Raw genomic sequence first — 23,429 nt, 5'->3', positions numbered from 1 at the left:
TCATATTCAGAGAGATGGGAAACTGAAGATACCTGCTACATTTAGTGTTAAGGACAATTATTGTTTTTGTCGTAGAACCTCTGTCACTAAACTGTCAACCTTTGATGTTTTGAAGCATGAACACATTAGTCCCTTTGTTAAATAACATTACAATAAGCTTCACTTTAAGGAGTGTTAATTTTTTTTAATTCTTTGCAATTTTAATAAAATAGTAAAAAATGAAGGCACCTAAAAAGGCATACTTCCTTAGCCTAAAGTGTACACTGAGATGTAATTTAAAAGATACTGAAATTTTCATATACTTAATAGTGTTGTGATCTGGGTTTTTCTGGGTTTATTTCGGAGTTTCCTGTGTCCTTGAGTCTCTTCTTTGTCCTGTCTCCCCTCGATTACTCCCAGGTGTGTCTCGTTCCCTGATTACCTCCTGTGTATTTAGTCTCACCTGTGTCTCTGAGTTTTGTCGGGTCCTTGTCGTTACACGTCTCATTGTGGCGTCTGTCTATGTGTGCTTCAGTCCGTCGTTCCAGTTGCTACCTGAGTGCTCATCAGTGCTGCCTGGTGTTATTTGGACTGTTTATTTTCTGGATTACTTATTAAATCCATCATTTGCACGTCAACCTGGGTCTCAGCGTCTGCCTCGCCTCCTCACTACACCACTTCATGACAAATAGTTTACTTCTAAAGTAAGTTTAAGTGAATTTTACAAAAAAATCTATTTTGAGCATATATTTTAAAATATACACAAAATATATTTAAAAACATATTGTTTCATTGGTACACTTGAGCAAATACACATTTTGTTCACATAAAGTATACTTTTATTTAATATATTCCTTTAAAGTGTATTATGGTACTAGATGGCGCCAGCGCAGCTGGCTGCCTGCAGACGCAGCTCCCATCGTGTGTGTTAATCTGTGTATATTTGCTGTAACCGATTAAGGATCCGTGCTTGAAGAACCCATGGATCATCAGTTGGGATTTCCACAATGGCTGGATGTGGTTCTGTCGCTGTTCTCCGCGTTCTTCTGCTGCTTTTTCTACTCTTGGTTGCAGAGAATCTCGCCGAACGTAGTGGCGGCATTGTTTGCTCGCATGAACAGCTGATTGCGCTGTGTGGGCCTCTGCTGCTGCCCGGGGGCAGGTCTGTGGTCCCAGAGGGGTTACGGAGGAGACGACGGGGCTGCGGGTCTGGGGTTAAACGGAGAGAGAAGAGGAGACAGCACAAACCAGCGGTACCGGCGATTGTTGTGGGGAACGTGAGGTCTTTGGGGAATAGGACAGACGAACTCAAGGCACTGGTTAGGACCCAGAAGGAGTACAGGGAGTGCACAGGGAGTGCAGTATCTTCCTCGAAACCTGGCTACACTCGCTTATTCCGGAATACAGCGTGGAGGTCCCTGGATTTTCCTTGGTGCGCGGGGACAGGGACTTTTCCAAGAGTCAGAAGAAGAGGGGCGGAGGGATTGCACTTTATGTGAGTGAGAGGTGGTGTAATCCTGGTCATGTTAACATGAAGGAACAGATTTGTAGCCCGGACATTGAACTTCTGGCTGTGGGAATGCGGCCGTGTTATTTGCCGAGGGAGTTTATGTCCGCCATTTTGATCGCTGTTTACATTCCCCCATCGGCTGATGCAGCGGTGGCCTGTGATGTCATCAGCTCTACCGCAGCCAAACTCCGGACTCAACACCCGGACGTTGTTATTGTGTCTTGTCTCTTGTCTTGTCTCTATGCTGTAACTGCGAAGTAATTTCCAGCTGGGATGAATAAAGTACTTCTATTCTATTATATTTAAGTGTTTAAAGTTATAAAGTCAAAATGGATACAAGCATGATGTTAGTTTACTTTGTATATATTTATATGCCATTAATGGTGGAAAAGTAGGATCATCCAGGAGGTTTGTTGTACTATATGTACTACACTTAATATACTTAAGATGTACTTATGCAAATGTAAGTATGCTTGAAATTTACTAAAGTATTTTTTTCACTAGGGAACAGTCTGGTTTTTACCAGGCTAGCAAATTCTTTGTCCTGTTGAAAAGTTTTTCTGGTCCAGGAATGATGTTAGGAAACAGGTAGGATAATCCATGAGGTTTACAGTACTTTAATGTACCTCTTTAATGTTATTATTATGTTATTGTATGGTATGTGTGTTTGGTTTCCATCACACCTCCAGCAATTTTTTTATACAGTAAACTAAGCAATTCTGTGATTAGGTGTGAATGTATGAATTATAAATTGTAAAGTGCTGTTTTGAACTTTGATAATATCTGAAAGATTATGTTTCTAATCTAGATTTACTATTTGCAGCCTTTTATCCTTGATCAGATTATAATCGTAAATTGATCCAACAGAACTGTTGCCTGTGTGAGAAGTGCACCAGGTATGCTAGTTAATATTATTTTAAAAATCAAAAAACAAAATATCTGCGACAGACTGGCGACCTGTCCAGGGTGTGCCCTGCCTCTAGCCCGGAATGTCAGCTGGCACCAGAACTCCTCCTGACCCCTCTGAGGGACAAGGGTGTACAGAAAATGGATGGATGGAAAAAACAAAATATATTTATTCAAACAATGTTTTCTAATAGTCCTCAGTAATATCAAATATACTGTATATCTATGCCATTCTCTTAAGGATCATTTTACTTTTTTTCTAATTGAAAATGTGGTGAAAACTGAAAAAAGAGGCACTGGATACCACACTGAAAATATTAAAACCAATTTTTTGATGAAAAAGGAAGCCTAGTAATGTAAACAAGAGTTACAAACAAATTAGGCAATAAAAAACATTTTGAGTACTTTTATTTGTGTTGATTTTAAGCCTGGGATCAAAACCGACCTCAAACACCATGAATAGTATTAGAAAGCTAAGACTACAGGAAGGCTAAGCATGTGCTCATCATCCTCAGTTAGAGGCTGACTTGGATTTGTTAGTTAGAGGTGACTGAGGATTTGCATGTGGAGTAAAAACTAATGAGATTTGTCAAGGGTAATTAAGTTTGGAAGGAAAATTTGTAGTCATAGGGATTATGCCATTAGTGGTGGAACAGTAGCTTGATGGACAGCCTCCTGTCCTGTAGCTGGTCAGGACGTTCCACTGCAGGCTGCCTTTTCACACACCTGAGAGCTTATGAGTCCTGACACTTTGGCTCTGTGTATAGAAATCAATGCACTATGTCATAGTGCTGCACTTCAGTGTTTATAGAAACGCAAGGCATGAACTGCCGTACGTCATTAAAAAGTGAAAACTGAGTGCACTTAATATTAAACACAGATAAATATGTACTATTTTAATGATTTATAATGATATTTTGTGTCTTATCGTTTAGTTGATTTTGCAGCAGTTTAAGCCTGTTGAGCAACAGATATATACAGTATTTGAACAGTTTTATTTTATGGCTCATATGGGATCAGGCCTGATCTCTAGTTTCCAGCTGTAATAACTAAAGCTGTGTGTTGACTCTAGTTCGTTTCTCTTTAGCTCCACGGATAATAACTTCAGTTTTGTTATTATCCGTGCAGAAAGGTGTAACAGTTCTAAGTATCTGCTTGTGCTTAAATGGGCCAACTGTTAACATTGTTAAATAGAGATGGATATCATCCGTAAGTTATTATCTGAGCTAGCAGAAACTTGTAGATATTAAGTAAGAGGGCTACTAATCACACGGACTGCTAGAAAGCACATAATTACTTTTTATTAGTATTTTTCACTGTTTTCATGAAAACATGTTGACTCTTGAAGTTTTTACCATATTACCTTCATAGCTTTCCTAAACACACATGGATAAACATAACAAGTGTTTGTGTTTGTCCCTTCATATGGGTACTTCCCTTTCATCTGTGCAATTCTAAAATGTCTTTTGTGACGTACCGAGATTTTAAGTCTTCTGAAGCTCTTTGTTTGGAAAAACAAAAATGAATCTCATTGTTTGCTAATTTGAAACTTTTCTCTCTGTAGAACAGATATTAGTCTCTGGGTGTATAAGGATGTAATAGTGGTTCAGGTCAGGGGTCAGCAACAACTTTTAATGTCAACACACAATTTATATCATTGATTTAAATTCTGCTTATCATTCATTATCTGATTTTTTTTCGCCTTGTAATTGGACAGTAACACGAAGGAGAATTTGATTTGCCTTCATATGATTATTACTGCTCTCAGTTCTGAATATTATTATTATTTGCTGATTTATTTTATTGTTTTTCAGCAGATATCTAAGGAGGTGTTGTACGGAAGTCACAGTCCGATCCACAGCAAGCATTCATCCGGCCGCAACACCCTGCACAGTTTGCAGGGATCAATGTCCCCTCCGATGGTCCGCTCCATGCCCTCCTCTCCTTCCAGACTGGCTTATGGTGGAGGTGACTTCCTCGGAAAAAAAGGAATGGCAGACCCAGGCAGTACCACAATACCACATGAATGTCAGCCTGGGCGAGTGCGGTCCCGCACCGTGTTCTCCAGCAGTAGTGCCATACTGGAGAGAAGAGATGTAAAGCCTGGTGAGAAGCTGGTGGTGTTTTTATTTCAGGATTATTGTAATGAGCCACCAGGGTGTGGAAGAGTTCTGAGGCTTGGCAAAAATAATGAACCAGATGCCTGCAACATTCAAGATAAACTAATAAAAGTATTTATTTAAAACTGTAGACAATATCCAGTAAACAAACAAAATATACAGTATATGTATATAATGAATATAATCAAATATGTGCCTTTATGACATAAGATTGTTGAGGATCCAAAATGCAGGAAGTTACTAAAATGATTGAACTGAATCACTGAATGAAGTGATTGAAAAAATATTAATATTTAAGAAGAAGAAAGTATGCCATAGAAGTGATATACTGTAGAACATTTAAAGGTAAGAAATAAATAAGAACTTTTGTAAATATTATATGAATAAATAAACTGACCAGCAGCCCAAAACCAGCTAGAAGCCTACAGAGGTGTTACTCCTTCAATCTATTTTGAATAATCTTGGTATGATTTGCATTTGCAGCATCACTTAGCTTCTGTTGTCTTTGACAGTAACGCACTCTCCATCAGGTTTTACTAAAAAATCTGCAATTCAAGTTTGTTGAACCGGAGATCTGGTGTGTGAAACTCAAATTGAACCTTTTCTCTTTTTCAGTTCTTTCAGTCACATGACAATGGTGTAAATTTAAAATCCAAAGTGGTTGTCACATTAAAAGCAAAGCCTTTAAAAACAACAAACTCCACAGTTTAAATCTAAATGAAAGGGTGGGACTACAAAGGCAACAAAATAGGCAAGTACAGGTTAATACTTAATAGAGTAACAAAGGTGGACTAATCAACAGTTGGTTACTCATCTAAACATGGAGACAATGTGTGATAGGGCAGCACTGAACAGAAATAATGGAGACGATTGAGAAAGTCAAGACTCCACAACAAAATGAAAGAAAATATTGAAAAGCCCAAAGATAACAATGAGCAGAGATTGAAATCAAATCAGGGAATCATTGACTGTCTTGGTTTGTGCCTATTTTCCAGTAACAGCCAAAAGGATTTTTTAGACAGAAAAAAAAGTCTGGTGCAGTTTAACTCAGTTTGAAAGTAGAGTTGTAAACCTCTTCGTCATATTTCTAATAGGAAAATATTACCATCCTGAAAATTAATCAATGCTTATGAAAATTTTTTCTTTTATTAGAACATTGTGGGGGTTTTTTCTCTATGAATTTAAGTTGTAGCAATTCTAGTGAGAATATGTTGCAAGGATCTTTAGGTAGAAATTTATACCTGCATGATTTCTAAAAGCTGAACTTTGTGCTTGTAATTATTACATAAAGCTCAGATCTGCATTTCTTTCTGCCTTAAAAACGTTTTCATGGGCCTCTGTGTGTTTATGTTTGTGTGTTAGAGGGAGACATGAGTAAAAGCACAGCCTTGGTGCTGCGTGGAGATGGAGGATCACATTACCCTGAGTACTACCGTTCAGCCTCAGTGGAAGTAGGAAGAGGTCACCACAGTGTTTCTTCCTATTGTAGCAGTCCTCCCATGCTCACTGGAGGAAAAGTGGAGGTAGGGGTGCTTGGGATCCCTGGTGGGCTGCAACAGTACCGAGCCTCCATCAAACCCCTGATGGTCCATGGGGAAAGCATTCAAAACCATGGCAACTCTCTTCGCAGGTAAACTGACTTCCTTAACCATCATTTTAAACAGCTACATTGAAGCAGATGCGAAGCACATGCTGACTCTTTTAAAAAGTACATGTGCATACAGCGTCCTGATTAACCCTCCTCTCATCAACTGAATTATATTAGAGGAGTTTTACCAGTTTTCAGTCTCTCAGTAGTAGTATGTTTGGGGCGTGCTGTGGTGGCGCAGGGGGTTAGCGCGCCCCACATTTTGAGGCCTTAGACCCGCGGACGTCGCGGGTTCGACTCCCGGTCCCGACAACCTTTGCTGCATGTCCTCCTTCAAAAATGGCGCTGGCTGCCTGCAGACGCAGCTCCCGTCCTGTGTGTGTTAATCTGTGTATAAAAAATTCTTGCTGTAACTGCGAAATAATTTCCCTGCTGGGATGAATAAAGTAATTCTTCTTCTTCTTCAAGGTTAACAATATTTTGCAGACTTCCTTTTCAGAAGAACTTCATACATATATAGTGGCTTGCAAAAATATTCATACTTCTTGAACTTTTTCTTATTTTGTCACATTACAACCATAAATATTTCATTGGAATTTTATGTGAGAGACCAACAAAAAGTGGCCTACAATTGTGAAATAGAAAGAAAATTATATTTGACTCAAAACATTTTTTTTTACAAATAAAAACTGAAAAGTGTGGTGTGCAAAGGTATTTACCCCCCTTTTCTCTGAATGCAACCAGTTTCCTTCAGAAGTTTCCTGATGTCTGCTAATGACTGAACAGAGTCCACCTGTGTGTAATCTAATCTCAGTAGAAATCCAGCTGCTCTGTGACGCCTCAGAGGTTCAGAGAATATTGGGGAGCAAACAGGATCACAAAGTCCAAGGAACACAGCAGACAGGTGAGGGAGAAAGCTGTGGAGAAGTTTAAAGCAGACTTAGGCTGTAAAAAGATTTCCTAGGTTGAACAAGGAGAGCTCTGATCAGAGATGCAGCCAAGAGGCCCATGGTGATTCTGGACCAAAGGCAGAGATCCACAGCTCAGAGGAGGAATCTGTCCACAGGACAACTATTAGTCATCACTGCACAAATGTGATCTTTCTGGAAGAACGGCAAGAAGAAAACCATAAGAAGTCCTGTTATCCATCTAATCTGACTGAACTTGAGCTTTTTTGCAAAGAAGAATGGGCAAAAATTTCTGTCACAGATGAGCAAAGCTGGTAGAGACAAACCCTGAAGACTAGCAGCTGGAATTGCAGCAAAAGGTGGTTCCATAAAGTATTGACTCAGGGGGCTGAATATTTTTACACACCACACTTTTAAGTTTTTATTTGTAAAAAATGTTTTGAGTGTATAAATGGAAGTAGAAGTAGAAAAGAGGTTGACAATTGATTACCACTTTGTTTTGGTCTGTTACATTCAATTCTAAAGAAATTTATTTATGTTTGTGGTTGGAAAGTGATAAAATATGGAAAATTCCAAAGGATATGAATACTTTTGCAAGGCACTGTATAACGCATACATTATACACACATGCACACATTCTTTACATTGATGATGCAATGTAGAGAATGAAATTAGCTAAGCAGACATTTTGAAAACCTCTTAATCCAGTGGTCTCTTCATAGTACTTGTACTTCACTGGCAGAGAAGGTTTAACCTTAATTATACCCAGTAAACCTTAGGGAGTTTCTAGTTGTCATAGTTAACATTGCTATGAACCTGAAAATGACTTTTATGGGAACATTTCAGATGTAAGAGAAAAGAAACACATGAAATTAATTAGCTGGATCTGTTAGAATTCCAGCTGGGGACGGTCCACTCTCTGGACATGAGGACAATGTTTCCACTGTGTGTGAATCGATGTAATATTTACTTCTTTGTCTGTTTGTTGTCCTGTTCTATCAGGCAGAAGAACAGAAAGTATGGAGACGGTCAGATTCATCCACTCGGAATCAAAAGTCCTCCGCCGTCCCCTCACAAAGGGAATGAAGTCAGGATGTTTAATGGACAGGTGATTGGAGGTACAAGCCAAGTATCTCCACAGAGTATGTCACCTATTCACCGCTCCCTAGAACGCAACAGTAGTGGGCTCACAGTGGATGTAATAAACAGAAGAGGCTCATCATCCTCTACCTCATCAGTATTTCTTGACAGTCCTCTGGGTCAACCTGAAATTCTTTATCCGGCTCATATTACTGCTTGTAATGTCCAAAGGTGAGCCTGTACCTAATGTTATCATATTCATATACAGAGTCTGAGCTGTCACCTCACTGCATTAGTTTGCATTAGTCTGTATAGATGAAGCCTTTAAGGCATTTTAACTGAGGTTTGAATTCAGGGTTTTCAACCAGCAGCTATCACAGGACATATGCACAAACACTAACGACCCCTCTTTTTTAAACAGTACTATATTTCTTAAAGTTACAATAATGACTTAAATCACTCATGTTACACTCAGTAAAATACCATTGACTACCAACAATTAATTAAACACATCAGATGATTTCCTAAATGGTTGGCAAAACTGAAAGAGGGAAGGCAGGAGTAGACCTGGTGGCTGGAGGCAGTTAAAGCAAGTATTGGTCCCAGGCAGTGAAGAGAAGAAAGAGATCACTGGATCTGCAAAACCAGACAGCTGAAGCCTAAGAGTAAGGGAGGAGTCAAAGGGCATCACTTCGTTGCTCAGTGGGAGCAGAATCCAAAGAGAGGTGTGAACATAGACCATTTTCTTGTGTCCATGTTGAAGGCAGTCCTTCAATAAATGTCCAAGTTTCATATTAAAGCAAGCAGTCAGCTACAGGGCAGAGAGACACGTAGCTGTACATTCTTGCTCTCTCAGACACAGTATGTGCAATTTAAATGGATTAATTCATTTTGAGGTAATTTACCACATATAGATATCTTTGAACTGTGAGAGGAGGTCACATTGTCCAGGGAATGAATGAATGAATGAATGAATGAATGAATGAATGAATGAAAATACTTTATTTATCCCAGAGTGAAATTCACATTTCATTACAACCCATCCAAAGAACACACAAACACCTCGAACATGATATGAGTAGACAGGCGCCTGAGGCTGCAGCCCTGGAGGACCCCGCCCTTTAATAGATGAAAATGACATCATTAGATAACATGCAAAAAACCTCTGCACATAAAGCAACTTAGATAACATGAGTGTGGGGAGCCAGGGAAGGCAGTGAGTTTAGGGTGTGTGTGTTTAGTTGCAGTGTGTATGTTTGCATGTGTAAAATAAGTCTTTAAGTCAGTCCTTAATCTCCCACTGATGATTGATAAAGCATCATCAGCAGCCTCAGTAGGGAAGGACAAGAGAGAGTTTGTTGTTTACATCACATCCAGGAGGATTTGATTTAGTCACCCTTCCAAGCCCAACTCTGATTCAGATAATAGCAATTGTTTTGTGTCAGGCCAACTCCATGAATTTTCACTTGCCTTAGAGTCTTACTGGTGCAACTCAATGGTGAAATTCGAAACACCTGAAATGGTCAGTCTAGCCGAGCCAAGCGAGTAACTTCTCTAATGACGATTCCATCTCACCAGGGAGTTGGATGTGGCCCGTCACTCTCAGCAAGAATCACATCCAGTTTGTGGTTCTGGTCAGCCTCGTAAGGCAGCCTCTCAAAGGCCCGAACAGCTGCTGACATTTTACAAATTTCACAATGTGCCACGTAAACGCCATCTCCAAAACACAGAAATCCAATTATGTACACATCTTCAACATCCTTGACCGATGGGGTGGACAGACACACTGTCTTCCCCCAGGAATCCAGTGTATCCACCAGCATGTGTCCCATCAGGGCAAGAGGACTCTCCTTTGCCCAGTCTTCTTGTCAAGGAAATTTGATTCATGGCATTGAGAGACCAGCTGACCAGATTCATAATTTGCAAATTCAGAAAATATGCAAAGAGAGGCTCAAAAAAGAATAGCCAGACTGGACACAAGAGCAAAGAGTAGGGGCAGATGAGGGAGGATCGGAGAGAAGAAAAAAGCATCCACTTTCACCGAGAGCAAGAAGAAAAAATTTGAAGAAAGAAAGAAAAACAATGTATATATGAAAATGTTTTTCAAGGAAAGGGACATGTCAAGATTGGAAACAGCAGTCGGTGTGGTTATGGTGCTAAATATTATCTCATGTTGGTATTATATGCTTTCAACATGGTTTGTTTTGTTGAAACAAGAAAATTTCTTGAAAAAAATACCAACACATGGCCATGTACTTAATAAAAACCTTTAAATATGGTGCATCATCGCTGTGTGACAGTGACTCAGCCCTGTCATATATTAATGCATCTCAATACTGTACCTGGTGCTGCCATTTGTTTTATTCGGTTTTCCTGATGATGTTCCTTTGATCTCAGACTAACAACTTTCTCACCTGAATTTAGCAGCACCATGATTGTAGGATTTTTAATAAACATAAATGCTCCAATGGATTGGATATGAATTTGTTTTGTTGTTATTTTTACAGTGAGAGAATGAGAGCCATGGAGGAGCAGATAGCCAGTCTAGCAGGACTGGTGCACCACGCCCTGTCCATGAAGTCAAATGTTCTAGGACAAAGGGAGGCGATCAGGTTTGTCTGTCTACAGAAGATGCAATTTGGCATAATATGACAATTAGTGGTGCAGCAATATTTTACATCAACCTGGTTTTAGATTTACTTCATGTTATCACATTATTCCCTCAATACCTTGAGTGTTGCTTTGATTCTTTTATCCATGTTTGAGAAATTCTTTAAGGCCATGGCCATTCATCTGTGCAAAACACCTGAGTGGATCTAGCGCTGTCTTTGAGACACAGCTCCTCCTCTCAGCTGCAGTTTCCAAGCATAATTTAAGATGTTAAATATGAAAGTCAAATTTCTTGTATGTCATATTTGATATATAGCCTATATATACTGTATGTAGCAATTTTATAACTGAAGGTAATAGTTACTTGATTGTATTATGAAATGGCACTATGTGCCTGGAAAACACATAATACTGCCCCTTTGAAGTAAAAATACAGTTTTATTTATAAGTGGGTATATCATATAGTACTCACTTTGAATAAGCTTCATTGTTTCTGAAAATAGTGTGAATTTGTGTTTTCTAGTCAGAGACCTGAAGACAAACTCTTCAGCAATCGACTTGGTGAGAAGTTATTTTCAGGTACACCAGCTAACTAAGGAACACTTGTTTTCTTCAGAACATCCTGAAGATGAATAAATCTTCTTTCTTGGCTTCCAGAGGCATTATCTGACTCAAAGGCCCCTGCTGCTCTGACTGAAAGCTTCAGCCCCACTCCTCTTGCCCTCGAGGTCTCCCCCTTTGATAGTGGACTGCGACACAACTTGATGTCTGTGAAGAGAAATATTTGTGAGCTGCGGCTGCAACTCAGCCAACTCAAGTGTTTACAGGTACTAAACTAAACATTTCAATACTTTATTGAGAGTTATCACAAGTATTTCTTTAAAATCCCAAGTGCTGTAATTTGTTATCCATTTTTCTTCTCCGAAGAGTTTCTTGCGGCGTTAGTGGCTCGTATTTTTTGCGACAGTAGGCAGACAGGAAAGAGGGTGAGGAGAGGGGGGGGGACATGCGACGAAGGTCGGCTGGAGTCGAACCCGCGACGTCCGCGTCGAGGACTAAGGCCTCCAAATGTGGGGCGTGCTAACCACCTGCGCCACCACAGCACACCCCTTTCATCAATTTTTTACTTATTCTGTGCGTCACCACTAACATGTAGTGAGCCACCCAAGAGAGTAATGGGTTGCTATAACAGCTATAATTTGGGTTATTTAGCCTAATATAAGAGAAAAAAAATAGATAAAATTTTCAAAGAAAAAAAAGGTAGCTATGAGAAACCTAAAATATGTCTAAATGTACTTGCTATTAGGCTCTTGAATCGTTTATTTTTGGTTTTGTTATTTGTGTTCTTTAGTTTCTTATCTCTGTTAGATCTACCTTGTTTCTCGCTAAGTCGCTAAGCTGGCAACATTTCCTTAACCTAATCACAACCACACTTAAACCCTCTGCTCATCTGCACATTTGGGCACACCCTTCAGTATTTCTTGGCCCTGCCAACTTTAGTAGAAGAAAGAACATCTCATGTTTGACAGGAAAGCTGTGGGTCAGAGGAAGTGGGATGTCTACCCTTCTTCTGTATACTCCTCAGTAACTCTCTGTCTCGTTCCTAAAGACTCTTTGTTTCTGGTTTAACAGTTCCTTTAGGTCACTGGTGATCCAATGACTCTATTCTGGTGGGAATGGTTCTGATCACACAGAGGTTTATATAGTCAGTCACACACTCAGTCATGGCACTGATGTCATCTCCATGTGGCTGGCAGAGAGTAGTTCAATCAGTTGCTTCAACTGAGGACCTCTTCTGCGTTCTGTGACCATTTCGTAATAGCCATCCTAACAGGTAACCTCTTCACTAGGAGTTTGTATTCAGAGCTGAGAAAAACAAGATTATGTTCCGATTTCCCCAGAGAAGGTCTTGGTTAGACCTTGGGTAGTCCTTGACATTAACGGAAAACAGATCCAAAATCTTGTTTTTGTGGATGGAGCAGCTGACAAACTGGTGAAACGTTGGCAGTGTAGGAGAGAGTGAGGCAGATATTACCACAAATATGCTCTTTAAATCTCTGTCAGCTCGTAAAGCCTGGCAGCGAGATGTTGGAGTCGGGGATACAATCCTGCAGCCATGTCTCTGTAAAACACATTATGCTGCATTCCTTATACTCTTACTTAGTCCTTGTCAGGGTTTGAAGTTCATCCATCTTATTAGCTAACAACCTCACATTGCCTGTTACGATGGACGGTAGAGATGGTTTGAACTTCCTCCTTCTCTCTCTCCTCTTTGGCATCCACGATGCCTCCTTTTCAACTCCACTGGGATTTCTGGCTTCAGCTGTGGTGCTATTTCAGCTTTTCAGATGTAGAACAGCTGCTCCCTGTTATAAACCACCCTCTAGCTATGGTACACATCATAACAAAATGGCAAAAATAAAAATATAGCTAAAAATCAGTCCAACGACACAAAATGCAAAACAAGAAGGAATAGCTGTCCAAATAAGTTATTTTCCTCCAAAAAAAGCAGGAATGAATGTATGAAAAAAAAAATCTCAATGAAAACAGAGAGCTACTCCAACGTCCTGCCACCGTCAGCAGCTCAATTCTAGAATCAGCAATTCTAGACGTAAGCAGCTGATGTCAGGCAACCAAATTTTATGTTCCTTACTTCTACACTGAAGCGCTGAACTGCCAGACAGAGACATTTCCTGTGTCTTCCAGCTATCCAACATGGAGAGTGTGAGTTCAATGCTGCGTATGGCAGGTCCGGAGCTGGTGATGTTGATGTGTGAGAAGCTGGCCCAATTTGAGGATGCAGCATACAGACAGAGAGCTGAGATGGATGAGGACAGGATCCACTACCTCACCTCCGAGGAGAAAATCCTCACACAGCTTAGGTAAGTGTGAATTTTCAAGATTTCTTTAAGTTTAGTTATGTATTTAAACTCTTAAAGCTTCTGCCAGGTATTCCACAGGTGAACATTTTAATAACTACAGAACATTTACACCAGTAATAAAGCCATCCTGCTGGACCAGACCAAAGAAGTCATCAAATTATTGAGTTTCATTTTACTTCAGTTAATATGTTTAGGCTGGAAACCAATTATTTAGACATAAAATAATCAGTCACACACTCAGTCATGGCACTGATGTCATCTCCATATGGCTAATTGGTTTCAAATGCTGAAAATGCAAATGCTGAACAAGCACTTCAGCATTTGCAGCTTGATGCGAAAAGGTGGTTATTTCACCTGGTCACTGCCTTCCTATGCAATTCTACTTGATTCAAATCTCTTCACAGACAGTCCATATGTTTCTAACATTTATTTGATTTCCACCGTTAAATTTTCTACTGGGCCAATTAGTGAACAGAAGAAGTTGTGAATGATGAGGTTGATTTTCTGCAGTGGTTTAGAGTTGCAGTCTGTCTGCAGTTTTAGCAATTGCAGCATATTTGGAAGCATGTTGGTCACACTTCCAAATATGTAATTAATGTTAACAGTCACCTGGCTCAGCACGGTGCGCCTTGATTCACAGCAGAAGATGGTTGTTTACAGCAAAAGCAATTTGTGGTAAGCTTCATAGGGTCAAACTGGGGCCAAACGTTAGTGATGGGGTAAAATTTAAAACTTCAACAGAGGTCACGTTTCTCAGGAAGCCACCGTTTCCCAGTATCTCAGGGCCCAGACCTTGCGCATGAAGCAAAGCGTAGAATAAGACACTGGTTTTTACCAGGCCAGTGGTTACCCTGTCTCTCACTATGGCCACAGCTCTTTTCCTATACTGGCACTGCAGAAGATTTTAACATACTGTACCTTCCTGATAGGTATTTTTCCTTTCGAACCTAAATAAAAGAAAGAACCACAGACAACGTATATGTTTTTTCCGTCAAGCTTTTGCAAAAGGAGAAGCCTCTGTTACTGCTCTTCCGAACAATTCACAGAGCGTTCTGATCTGCTCTCACATGAGCTCCTGTTTTTATTGTCAAAGAAAAACAGGCGAGGGGGCAGTCAGGAAAAACAACAGAGGTCGTAAAGCTTCTAACCCAAACATCTAACAACCCAGTTCCAGATGTGATATCTGATCAAAGGTCTGAGCCCGGTTCAAATCTCGGTCAGTACTGTCAATACAACAAAATACGACTGTTCACAGGTAGTTACTAAATTAGGAGGTGTTCTTGCAAAAGGATTTAAGGTCTGAGAAACTCAGTGTTAACTATTTCTCGTAAAGTTGAACAGACAGTAGTGACCTCCATACACACATAAGGAAGAGAACACTTTAAACAGAAAATCACAATGATCTATAGGCTGAATGTGAACTAAAGTAAGAATAAAATGATAATACCAAAAAATCTCTTACACTTCCCTTCTCAAAGTCCTGTATTGTCTATTGTGTTGGAGCTTGAATGTGAGATGGAGAATACACTCTTTATCACAGCTCCATAGAATAATGTTGTTAGAAGGGATTTTGTTTTCATTTTCTCAAAACATTCAATCTCTGCCAAGCCATTTCAGCTTGATGCTTCTCCCTTTCTACAGCATGGTTCTTAATGCAGTGATGGGTATGCTAATGTCATGACTGTCATGAGCCAGTTATCCATCCATCCATCCATTTTCTAACACCTTTATCCCTAGTGGGGTCAGGAGAAGTGCTGGTGCCTATCTCCAGCTAACATTCTGGGTGAGAGGTGGGGTCACCTGGACAGGTTCCCAGTTTGTCACAGTGCAATGAGCCAGTTAGTGCCAGGGAAAATAAATGGCTGCTTAGCAAAAATCAATCAATAGTGTGTTTGTAATGTTAAGAGCAGATTCAGCCAGAACCCAAAACGCAGCCACAACAAGAGGATGGTAACCAAAAGGTTTTATTTACAAAAAGTGAAAGGTGTTGAAGGGTGTGGTAAGACTGGTGGGTCAGAGACGAGGAATCCACAGGGGTCAGGAGTCCGGCGGGGGGAGGGTAGGGGGAATGGACAAGGGGAGATCTGTGGGGGGTCTGAGGGGGCAAACAGACGATGAGGACAAAATCCACCAACCGGAGACAAAGTCGTAAAACGGTCCAGGGTCATGCACGGGAGGTTCTCAGGCAGTGAAAATCCAAAATCCAGAAGGCAGGAGGCAGGGTCAGAAACAGTCAGGGTTCAGCAACAGGACTCTCTACAGCAGAAGGATCAGGCAAAAATCTGTGGTCGAAAAACAGGCAGGGTCAAAAACCAGACAACTCTTGGAAACATGAGATAACAAAGGCTTGAAAGCTGTGACAGTGGCAACAGGGGATTAAGTCTAATTGATTTCAAACAATGCTTCAGTTTCATTTTAAAACTGTAGTTTTCACTGTTTGTGATACTCAGATACTGTCACAACAGATATTTACTGTGTGGTTACAAGAGCTTCTTCTACTCAAGCATCTATGACAGGTATTGAAAAAGCTAGTCTAACCATAAATAGACATTATCTTGGTAACAATTACAAAAGATCTTAATTTAGTCATCAAAATATTGATGATTAATTGAAAATAACAGTGAACACTTATTTTCCGAAGCTTGCTTGGGATTTTAGTCCTAATCCTGTTTTTTCTGTTTTATTACATATTAAATATGTTCTCTCACTTGAGGTTCAGTGAACAGGAAGCAGCAAAACAGACCTATTTTGGGCATGATTTCAGAAGATTCTTTCGACATTTGCATGCTTGTTTTGATGTCATGCTCAGTGGCGGAACTGCAGCTGAATTAAAATCATGGTGACATGCAAGAAAGAAAAAAAAACATGAACAGCACAGTCACAACTGTAGGCATACAGAAACTGGGAGGACCCATATTGTTAAAAATAGAGGCGTAGGGTGGGAGGTGATTTGATCCAGTGTGACATGGTCTTCCAGAGATGTCAGAGCTCATTCTGATGTTAGCATGCTACACATTAAGTCCAGACCTCGGATGACTTCACTAGCAGAGGGCTGAGATTTATTGAGGACCACAAGTGGGAGTCTTTGGATTAGTGTGATACAATCACCTCTCTAGACACTAAATCAGATCCAACATTATTAGGAGAAATACCAATGTGCCAAGCTAACTCTGGCTTCAGTCGTAAACCTTTCTACAGGAAATGATGGCTGAAGAAAATCTCAGTGAATATCAGTGTCAACTTGTCTGCATTAGTTAATAAACTAGTTTATTTACGGCTGAAAGTTGAGGCACTGCAAACCTTTCAGTAGACTTCACATCTCTGTGTGTGTTTTCATGATGCATCATTCTGCACTGTGTCCAGCCTACTACACTTTAACATTTCAAGGATCATCAGACTGAATTGGGTTTTATTCAGGTTGTGATGGCAATATGCCGAGTCTGTAGCCATTTATTTTTCAAATTAATGTTATACTAAAGGGGAAGAGCACTTTCTGCTAGTGGTTTAGGTTGCCTCAGACTACTTTATTTGTTCACACTGTAGCATGATATCTCAGTAGCATGATTTTAGTTGGATGTTTCAAGCTCATATAATTGTATAGGCAGAAATAAATATTGATTGCTGAAATATATTCATACATATGTGGCTGAATGTAGAATTAATAAGCCAAGTAGTATTGGTTTTTGTAACCACATACTCAAGCTTTATTTCTTTAAAGCTGCACTATGTAACTTTTTTAAAGAATATATTTTTTTACATATTTGTTAAAACTGTCACCATGTTGTGGCAATTTGTTATGAGACAGATAATCTGTGAAAGGATCGATCTCATCCACCTCCTCCATAAGTTATTATTGTCCACTGAAGACAATAATAACTTGTTTTTGTTTTTTCCCGACCAAAGACAACCAATGAGAGCCAGGGGGAGGGGCTTAATACTGTCCCTCAACCTCATTTACTTTCTGCTAAAAGTGCTATTGGCTAATGACAACTTACACTGCAGCAAGACCATTTATCTGCTGTTACCGGTGGCTATGCTAACGAGCCTGAGCATTCACAACAAGATGTACTGACAGGAAAAAGCTGTAGTGGGAGCATAGAGCAAGGCAAGAGGGAGGAGCGCTAAGACCCGCCTCCAGGCTCTGAGTGGATGTTTCTAGTTAGAACTCAAAGCACCAGGAGAAAACAGCAGAGTTTGATTTTTAGATAGATATTTTTTAATAAACAAATATAAAGTGTGACCTACATGTTCTTTGGATACGTTCTGATGGCAACCAGAGAACCTTCCTGCCCACAGTACCACCATCCACAATGATTCCTTGAAGATACTTGGATGATATGAATTATGATAACATTTAATTTTCCTTTGAAATGAGCAAAGTATTTTTTAATTGAATTAAATAAAACATTGAGCACATTAAATAACTTATGGTTTTCAAAGACTGCTGGATACCCAGGGCCACTTTAATACAATTTCACCACCCAACCTACACAGGTTAAATCCTGCAACTTGTCCTACTTTTGGTCAGATGGTCAGAGGGTCTGAGCTCTCTGCGATTTAGCAATGACTACTAGCTCAAGGTTTAGAGTCTATTGAAGTTTAAAATTTGACCAAATTGATAATAATTGCCCATATTTAATACTCATGTTCAAAGCTGTGAAGCTTAACGGTAAATTGCCTGCACTGTTAACAACCATCTTCCACATTAAGAGAGAAGTGCTGATCCAAACGAGGCTGTTAATGTGAAAGGTGTAGTATTATGTTTCCCCAGCAAAAAGTGCCATTTTGTAGCTTAATCACGTAACTATGTTACCTCCAGTTGTTATACAAGGCTACATACTGTATATCAAATATGACTTAAAAGAAATTTGCCTTACTGATTAAAATTGTGCCTCTGTCTCTTTAAGAACTCCTGCTCTTTCTGAAACTCCACCTTCAGGAAGTCATCACAACATGGCTCTTCTATTAACCCTTTAACAAAATTTTTACTGAGAAGAAGCTCCTATAATGAGCTCAACTGATGGGCAGTTCCTACAGGTGTCTGCTAATTGCTGCTGGCTAGTCTGAAGGAGCTGAGTGGGGGAGCTGCACCCAGGCATTTTGGACAGTTAAATGGTTGCCATTGGAGGTTAACGGATTTCTCAAACATGTATAAAATACTCAAGGCAACACTCCAAGTATGTTTGTGAGGGAATAACATTACAACACAATGTAAAGGAGCAACGGTAAAAAATGGTAAAATGGCAATGGTAAAAAAAACAAGAGTGACAGAGAAAGCAAGAGTTGAATAATCCTCCAGCTTGAAGTTCATACCAGCTCTCTTGTTGCACCATATAGAATTAAAATGTTTGTCAGAATTTAAGACAAAGTGTTACAGTGATTCCACCTCTATATTAAACCTTCATTAGAAGAACACCAAGAAAAACTGTGGAGGTCCCTAAGGCTTGTCTCTGCTACCATCTGCTGTCCAGAAAAACCCATCACATGCTGATTTCCCCACCTTAGCTGTCTTGTTCCTCCCACAGTGAACTGGAGGACTTTGTGGAGTGCTTGGAAAGCTCCTCTTCTGTCCATGGCCAGCTGTCCTTCACCCTCAGAGATGTGGAGGAGGGAGCAGTCAGCCTGCGAAGGCTTGGAGAGGCTCTGGCTGTCCTCAAAGGTTGATCAGTTCCACCGAACCCACACATCACTTCATTTGGCCAACAAATCAGAGTTTGAGTTTTCCATGTAAATTATGCCACTGCATTGACATATGTCATGTTACTTTTGGTGGTAAAATGGTACACACAGAGACACTTCAAATATTATTGATATAATTCTAAGCTAAAAAATACAGGTACAATATGTTTTGTTTTTCTTCTCTAGTCACATTTGATGTCTCATGAGTGTATGTTTCTGTATGTATGTTTGGTCTCTCTGCCAGGAGAATTCCCAGTGCTGCAGGCAAAAATGCGCTCAGTGCTCAGACTGGAAGTGGAGGCAGTGCGCTTCCTGAAAGAAGAACCTCACATGATGGACTCCATGTTGAAAAGGGTCAAAATGCTGACTGAATCTTTTAGCTCTCTCCGCAGGTATTCAGCAACATTTTCTGTGGTAAAGCTATTCTGTTCTGAAAAAAGTTGACTTCCCCTCTTTTGTCATTTGCTTTAAATAGACTTGTGTCCGATTCAGCACCCTCAGCAAGATCCGTTCAAGTGGAGCCTCTGAAAGTACACGACCAGGAAAAAGCTACGACTCAGAGCACACGCAGTTCACCTAAACCACAGCCTCGGCACTCAGTCAAAGGCCCCCCACCCAGGAGCCAGGCTGAGGCCAGTTCAGGAGCCTCAGCGTCCCCCAGCAGAATGAAGAGCACAGTCACCTCCAATCAGCACAACAGCTCTCCTCTGACAACCAGTCATGGACTAGATTTGATCAGTGTAGTCAAGGTATCATAGAAAATATGGGCTTCACTACAGATACTGCAGCTGGTCAAACATTCCTACAGTTTATAATCCTTTTAGTTTCCTGTTTAGATTTTGTTATTCTGCAAGTTTTATACCAAGAAGGGGTAGGCAATGTTGCCAGAAAATGATACCACAATAAACTTTTTTAAAAAGTCAATAACAATATCACACATGATATTCCTCATTTTCTGCTTCTTCTCTTTTGGGGGGATGGGCCGATCTTTTTTGGGGGGGGTTAACTTACCTTTAAAAAGTCACTACTTTAAAAATTATTCATATATAAATATATACAAAATCATACAATATGTTTAATACATCAAGGAAATACAAAACAGATCAATAGAAATGTAAACTAATCTGTCTGAAATCAGCTACCAAATGGAAATTAAAATACTTAAATACACAAATGAAAGAAACTGTTGCTATTTAACCTAACATTAGTTTTACAAGATGTTAAAAAGTGTTCCCCACTCACAAACATTATGTGCGAAACTAAGAATCTTGTTTTAATACAAAAGGAAATCTTCTGTTTATGTGATGGTGGTGATGGTGCTAGGAGTTTGCCCTGGAACTGGTGGGTTGCTGGTTTGATCCCCACTCTACCTCCTTCTGTTGTTGGGTTCTTGGACAAGACACTTTGTCCACCAGGTGGTGGTCAGAGAGCCGGTGGAGTCAGTGCATGGCAGCCTTGCCTCTGGCTGCTGTGGCTACTATCCAGTAGCTTACTGCCATCAGCTTGTGAATGGATGATGCATGTCCACAGTGTTTTGCTTTGGAACCTGATAACACACTCACTTCATTTTTCTGTTCATCACCCATAATTACCCTGTTCTCTCTCATCTACAGAATACACACAGACCAACTCCAGAGGGCAGTGTGTGTGTAGACATCAGGAGCGTAAACCAGTCCAGTACCAGCCACGACCCCCAGCAGGAGAGTAATGATCCCAGTCACAGCCAGTCAGTCCACCTTCAGGAGACACCAAACACTGATACAAAATCTATAGTGGATGTGCCAGAGTACACTGCCTCAGGATCGAAGTCTCCCTCCGCATCAGCGTCACAGCAGAATACTCCTGTGGAGTTGATACATGGAGGTAGGCCTGTAGAATCAGTGTTAGTATAGTAGAACTGTACTTCAGACTGCTCCCCTTCTTATAATGATTTTCTTCTGCTTTTTGGTTGCCTAAATGCTTGTTTTAATTTCAAAGGGATGGCCAGTTCAGGAGGCGGTGAAATGTATACTGAGGACAGGTTAAAGCAGACGGGGTTTTTCCCTCAGTCCATCTAAATAAGAAGGCTTAGAGCCACAAATATTACCTTGAAAAGCACATCTTAGAATTTTTACAGTCAATGCTGCAGGAAATCTGTTGTAATTTTTAAAGAGCAACCTTTTTTTCTCCATATTTTCAGATTTTTACATAAAGAAAAACATAAAACTTTTTCTAAAGGATTATGGCTACATTTTCTTATGTGGGATGTTGACATTTGCACATAGCTACCCGCTTAACGACACCCAACAAGAGAAATGGATCTAAATAAAAGTGACTGGTAATTTTAGTGTCATTTTGTTGTGAGAATTAAACATAACAATTTCATGAGGAAATTGAAAAATTATCTCAAACCTGCATTTGTTATTATACGTTCTTTTAAAACTTCAGTTTTTTTTATTTTTTATCAGTTTGAGTCAAAGTTATTAAGAGCCACTATGGAAAGTCCAAAGAGCCAGTTGTGGCTCCAGAGCCACAAGTTGCAGATATTTATGTGTATAATGACAAGTTTAAATGTTAAAAAGTACCATACAATTTAATATTTATAGCCCAGGCCTATTTGCAGTGTCTGCTGATAGGGTTAGGGATTTAGCTATGTTTATAGCAGAGAGACTAAATTTAGTGATTTCCCCAAGCACATTTACTGTCACAAATTAAAATTAATATTTGTTTCATTTTCCAGAATATTTTTTTAGCTGGAAATATTTTTATAAGTATTAGTCAGCCTTTTGATAAACACTTACTATATGTGTTTGTTAATAACTCTGCAGATATTTCTGAAACCCAGAAGGACACATTTTTAAAGCAAAGTGTTGATGTGGAGTCCAGGGAGAGAAGAAGTTCAAACACAGGTAAAATTGTAAATAGTAAGATATATTTACCTTTTAAATATGTTATCATCTATTACTTAGCTATGTTTAATTTGTTCCATAAAGATGTTTTCATTGTCAATCGCTGTATTGTGCATTATTTGGTAACAAGGAAATAAACCTCATCATACTTACATCAGAGAAAGATGAAAACTGAGAGGTTCATGTGTCCCACCATTGTGCCAAAACTTTATCCATCCATCCATCCATTTTCTGTTCACCCTTGTCCCTAATGGGGTCGGGAGGGTTGCTGGTGCCTATCTCCAGCTACGTTCCGGGCGAGAGGCGGGGTACACCCTGGACAGGTCGCCAGTCTGTCGCAGGGCAACACAGAGACATACAGGACAAACAACCATGCACACACACACTCACACCTAGGGAGAATTTAGAGAAACCAATTGACCTGACAGTCATGTTTTTGGACTGTGGGAGGAAGCCGGAGTACCCGGAGAGAACCCAAAACTTTATGTTCCAGTAAACACAGGAGGATATGTGGATTTAAAATAGTAACTGTCAAAGCATTCTTAAAAATGAAATGCTTTAACATTTCTATTGCTTTGTAGACATTGCTGATCCACCTCCAGCTGTTTGTCCACAAGCAGAGAGCAGCAGGCAGCCGCAGGCGGAGAAACCCAGCCGCTCCACCGACAAGAGGCAGGCCAGCAAGTTCCCTCCTCCCCCACAGAGGTCAGTGGATTGACATGCATCGGAAGACGATCCTGACAAACAAAGAACTACCAGTCCTTTTTACGCATTTTATTCTGTCTGTTGTGGTTTTTATTTCCAGTGTCTTTTCTTCGTTTAGGTCAGGAGAACCAGTCACTATCACCTCAAGAGAGACTGATGGGATTCAGGTAGGGACAAAAACCATGAAATGGAAGGTGAATGTTACAGTGAGTTTTATTTATGAAACACAAAACTAACACAGCAAAACAGTAAATTAGAAATGATGAAGAAGAAAAGAACAAACAAGATTGGACAGTTTTTCAACAAAACAGTAAATCCACGTTTCTCTGCTCTGCTTGAATGAGTTCAGTGAGTCAAATTCTCTGGGTTTCTCTATGCAAAACTCTTTGTGTTTAGTTTTTCCTCAAAGATGCAAGATTTTAATATTATCTATAGATAGCATAATGTGGTCATTAACTAATACTACCGTATTTTCCGCACTATAAGGCGCATCTAATTATAAGGCGCACCTTCAATGAATGGCCTATTTTAAAACTTTTTTCATATATAAGGCGCACCGCATTATAAGGCGCAT

The 23,429-nt window shown here is 39.9% G+C and overlaps 1 protein-coding gene across 7 annotated transcripts in view; it reads left to right on the top strand.

Annotated features, from left to right (window-relative positions):
* The window catches only part of LOC114146227 (sickle tail protein homolog), a 44,600-nt gene that overhangs the window by 10,059 nt on the left and 11,112 nt on the right, over positions 1-23,429 (top strand). For 2 of the 7 annotated variants that reach the window (XM_028020114.1, XM_028020113.1), the window contains exons 5-18: positions 4,210-4,501; positions 5,878-6,145; positions 8,014-8,322; positions 10,599-10,703; positions 11,225-11,280; positions 11,359-11,528; positions 13,408-13,583; positions 19,109-19,242; positions 19,507-19,654; positions 19,738-20,011; positions 20,876-21,125; positions 22,070-22,150; positions 22,732-22,855; positions 22,974-23,049. In XM_028020114.1, the coding sequence (XP_027875915.1) occupies positions 4,210-4,501; positions 5,878-6,145; positions 8,014-8,322; positions 10,599-10,703; positions 11,225-11,280; positions 11,359-11,528; positions 13,408-13,583; positions 19,109-19,242; positions 19,507-19,654; positions 19,738-20,011; positions 20,876-21,125; positions 22,070-22,150; positions 22,732-22,855; positions 22,974-23,049 (2,463 nt within the window). The remainder of the gene's footprint in view (positions 1-4,209; positions 4,502-5,877; positions 6,146-8,013; positions 8,323-10,598; positions 10,704-11,224; positions 11,281-11,358; positions 11,529-13,407; positions 13,584-19,108; positions 19,243-19,506; positions 19,655-19,737; positions 20,012-20,875; positions 21,126-22,069; positions 22,151-22,731; positions 22,856-22,973; positions 23,050-23,429) is intronic. The other 5 variants (XM_028020115.1, XM_028020111.1, XM_028020109.1 and 2 more) reach the window with 4 other exon arrangements.

The sequence above is a fragment of the Xiphophorus couchianus genome, chromosome 6, assembly GCF_001444195.1.
Source record: "Xiphophorus couchianus chromosome 6, X_couchianus-1.0, whole genome shotgun sequence".
Taxonomy (NCBI): Eukaryota; Metazoa; Chordata; class Actinopteri; order Cyprinodontiformes; family Poeciliidae; genus Xiphophorus; species Xiphophorus couchianus.
This window is presented reverse-complemented; position numbering and strand designations above follow the sequence as displayed.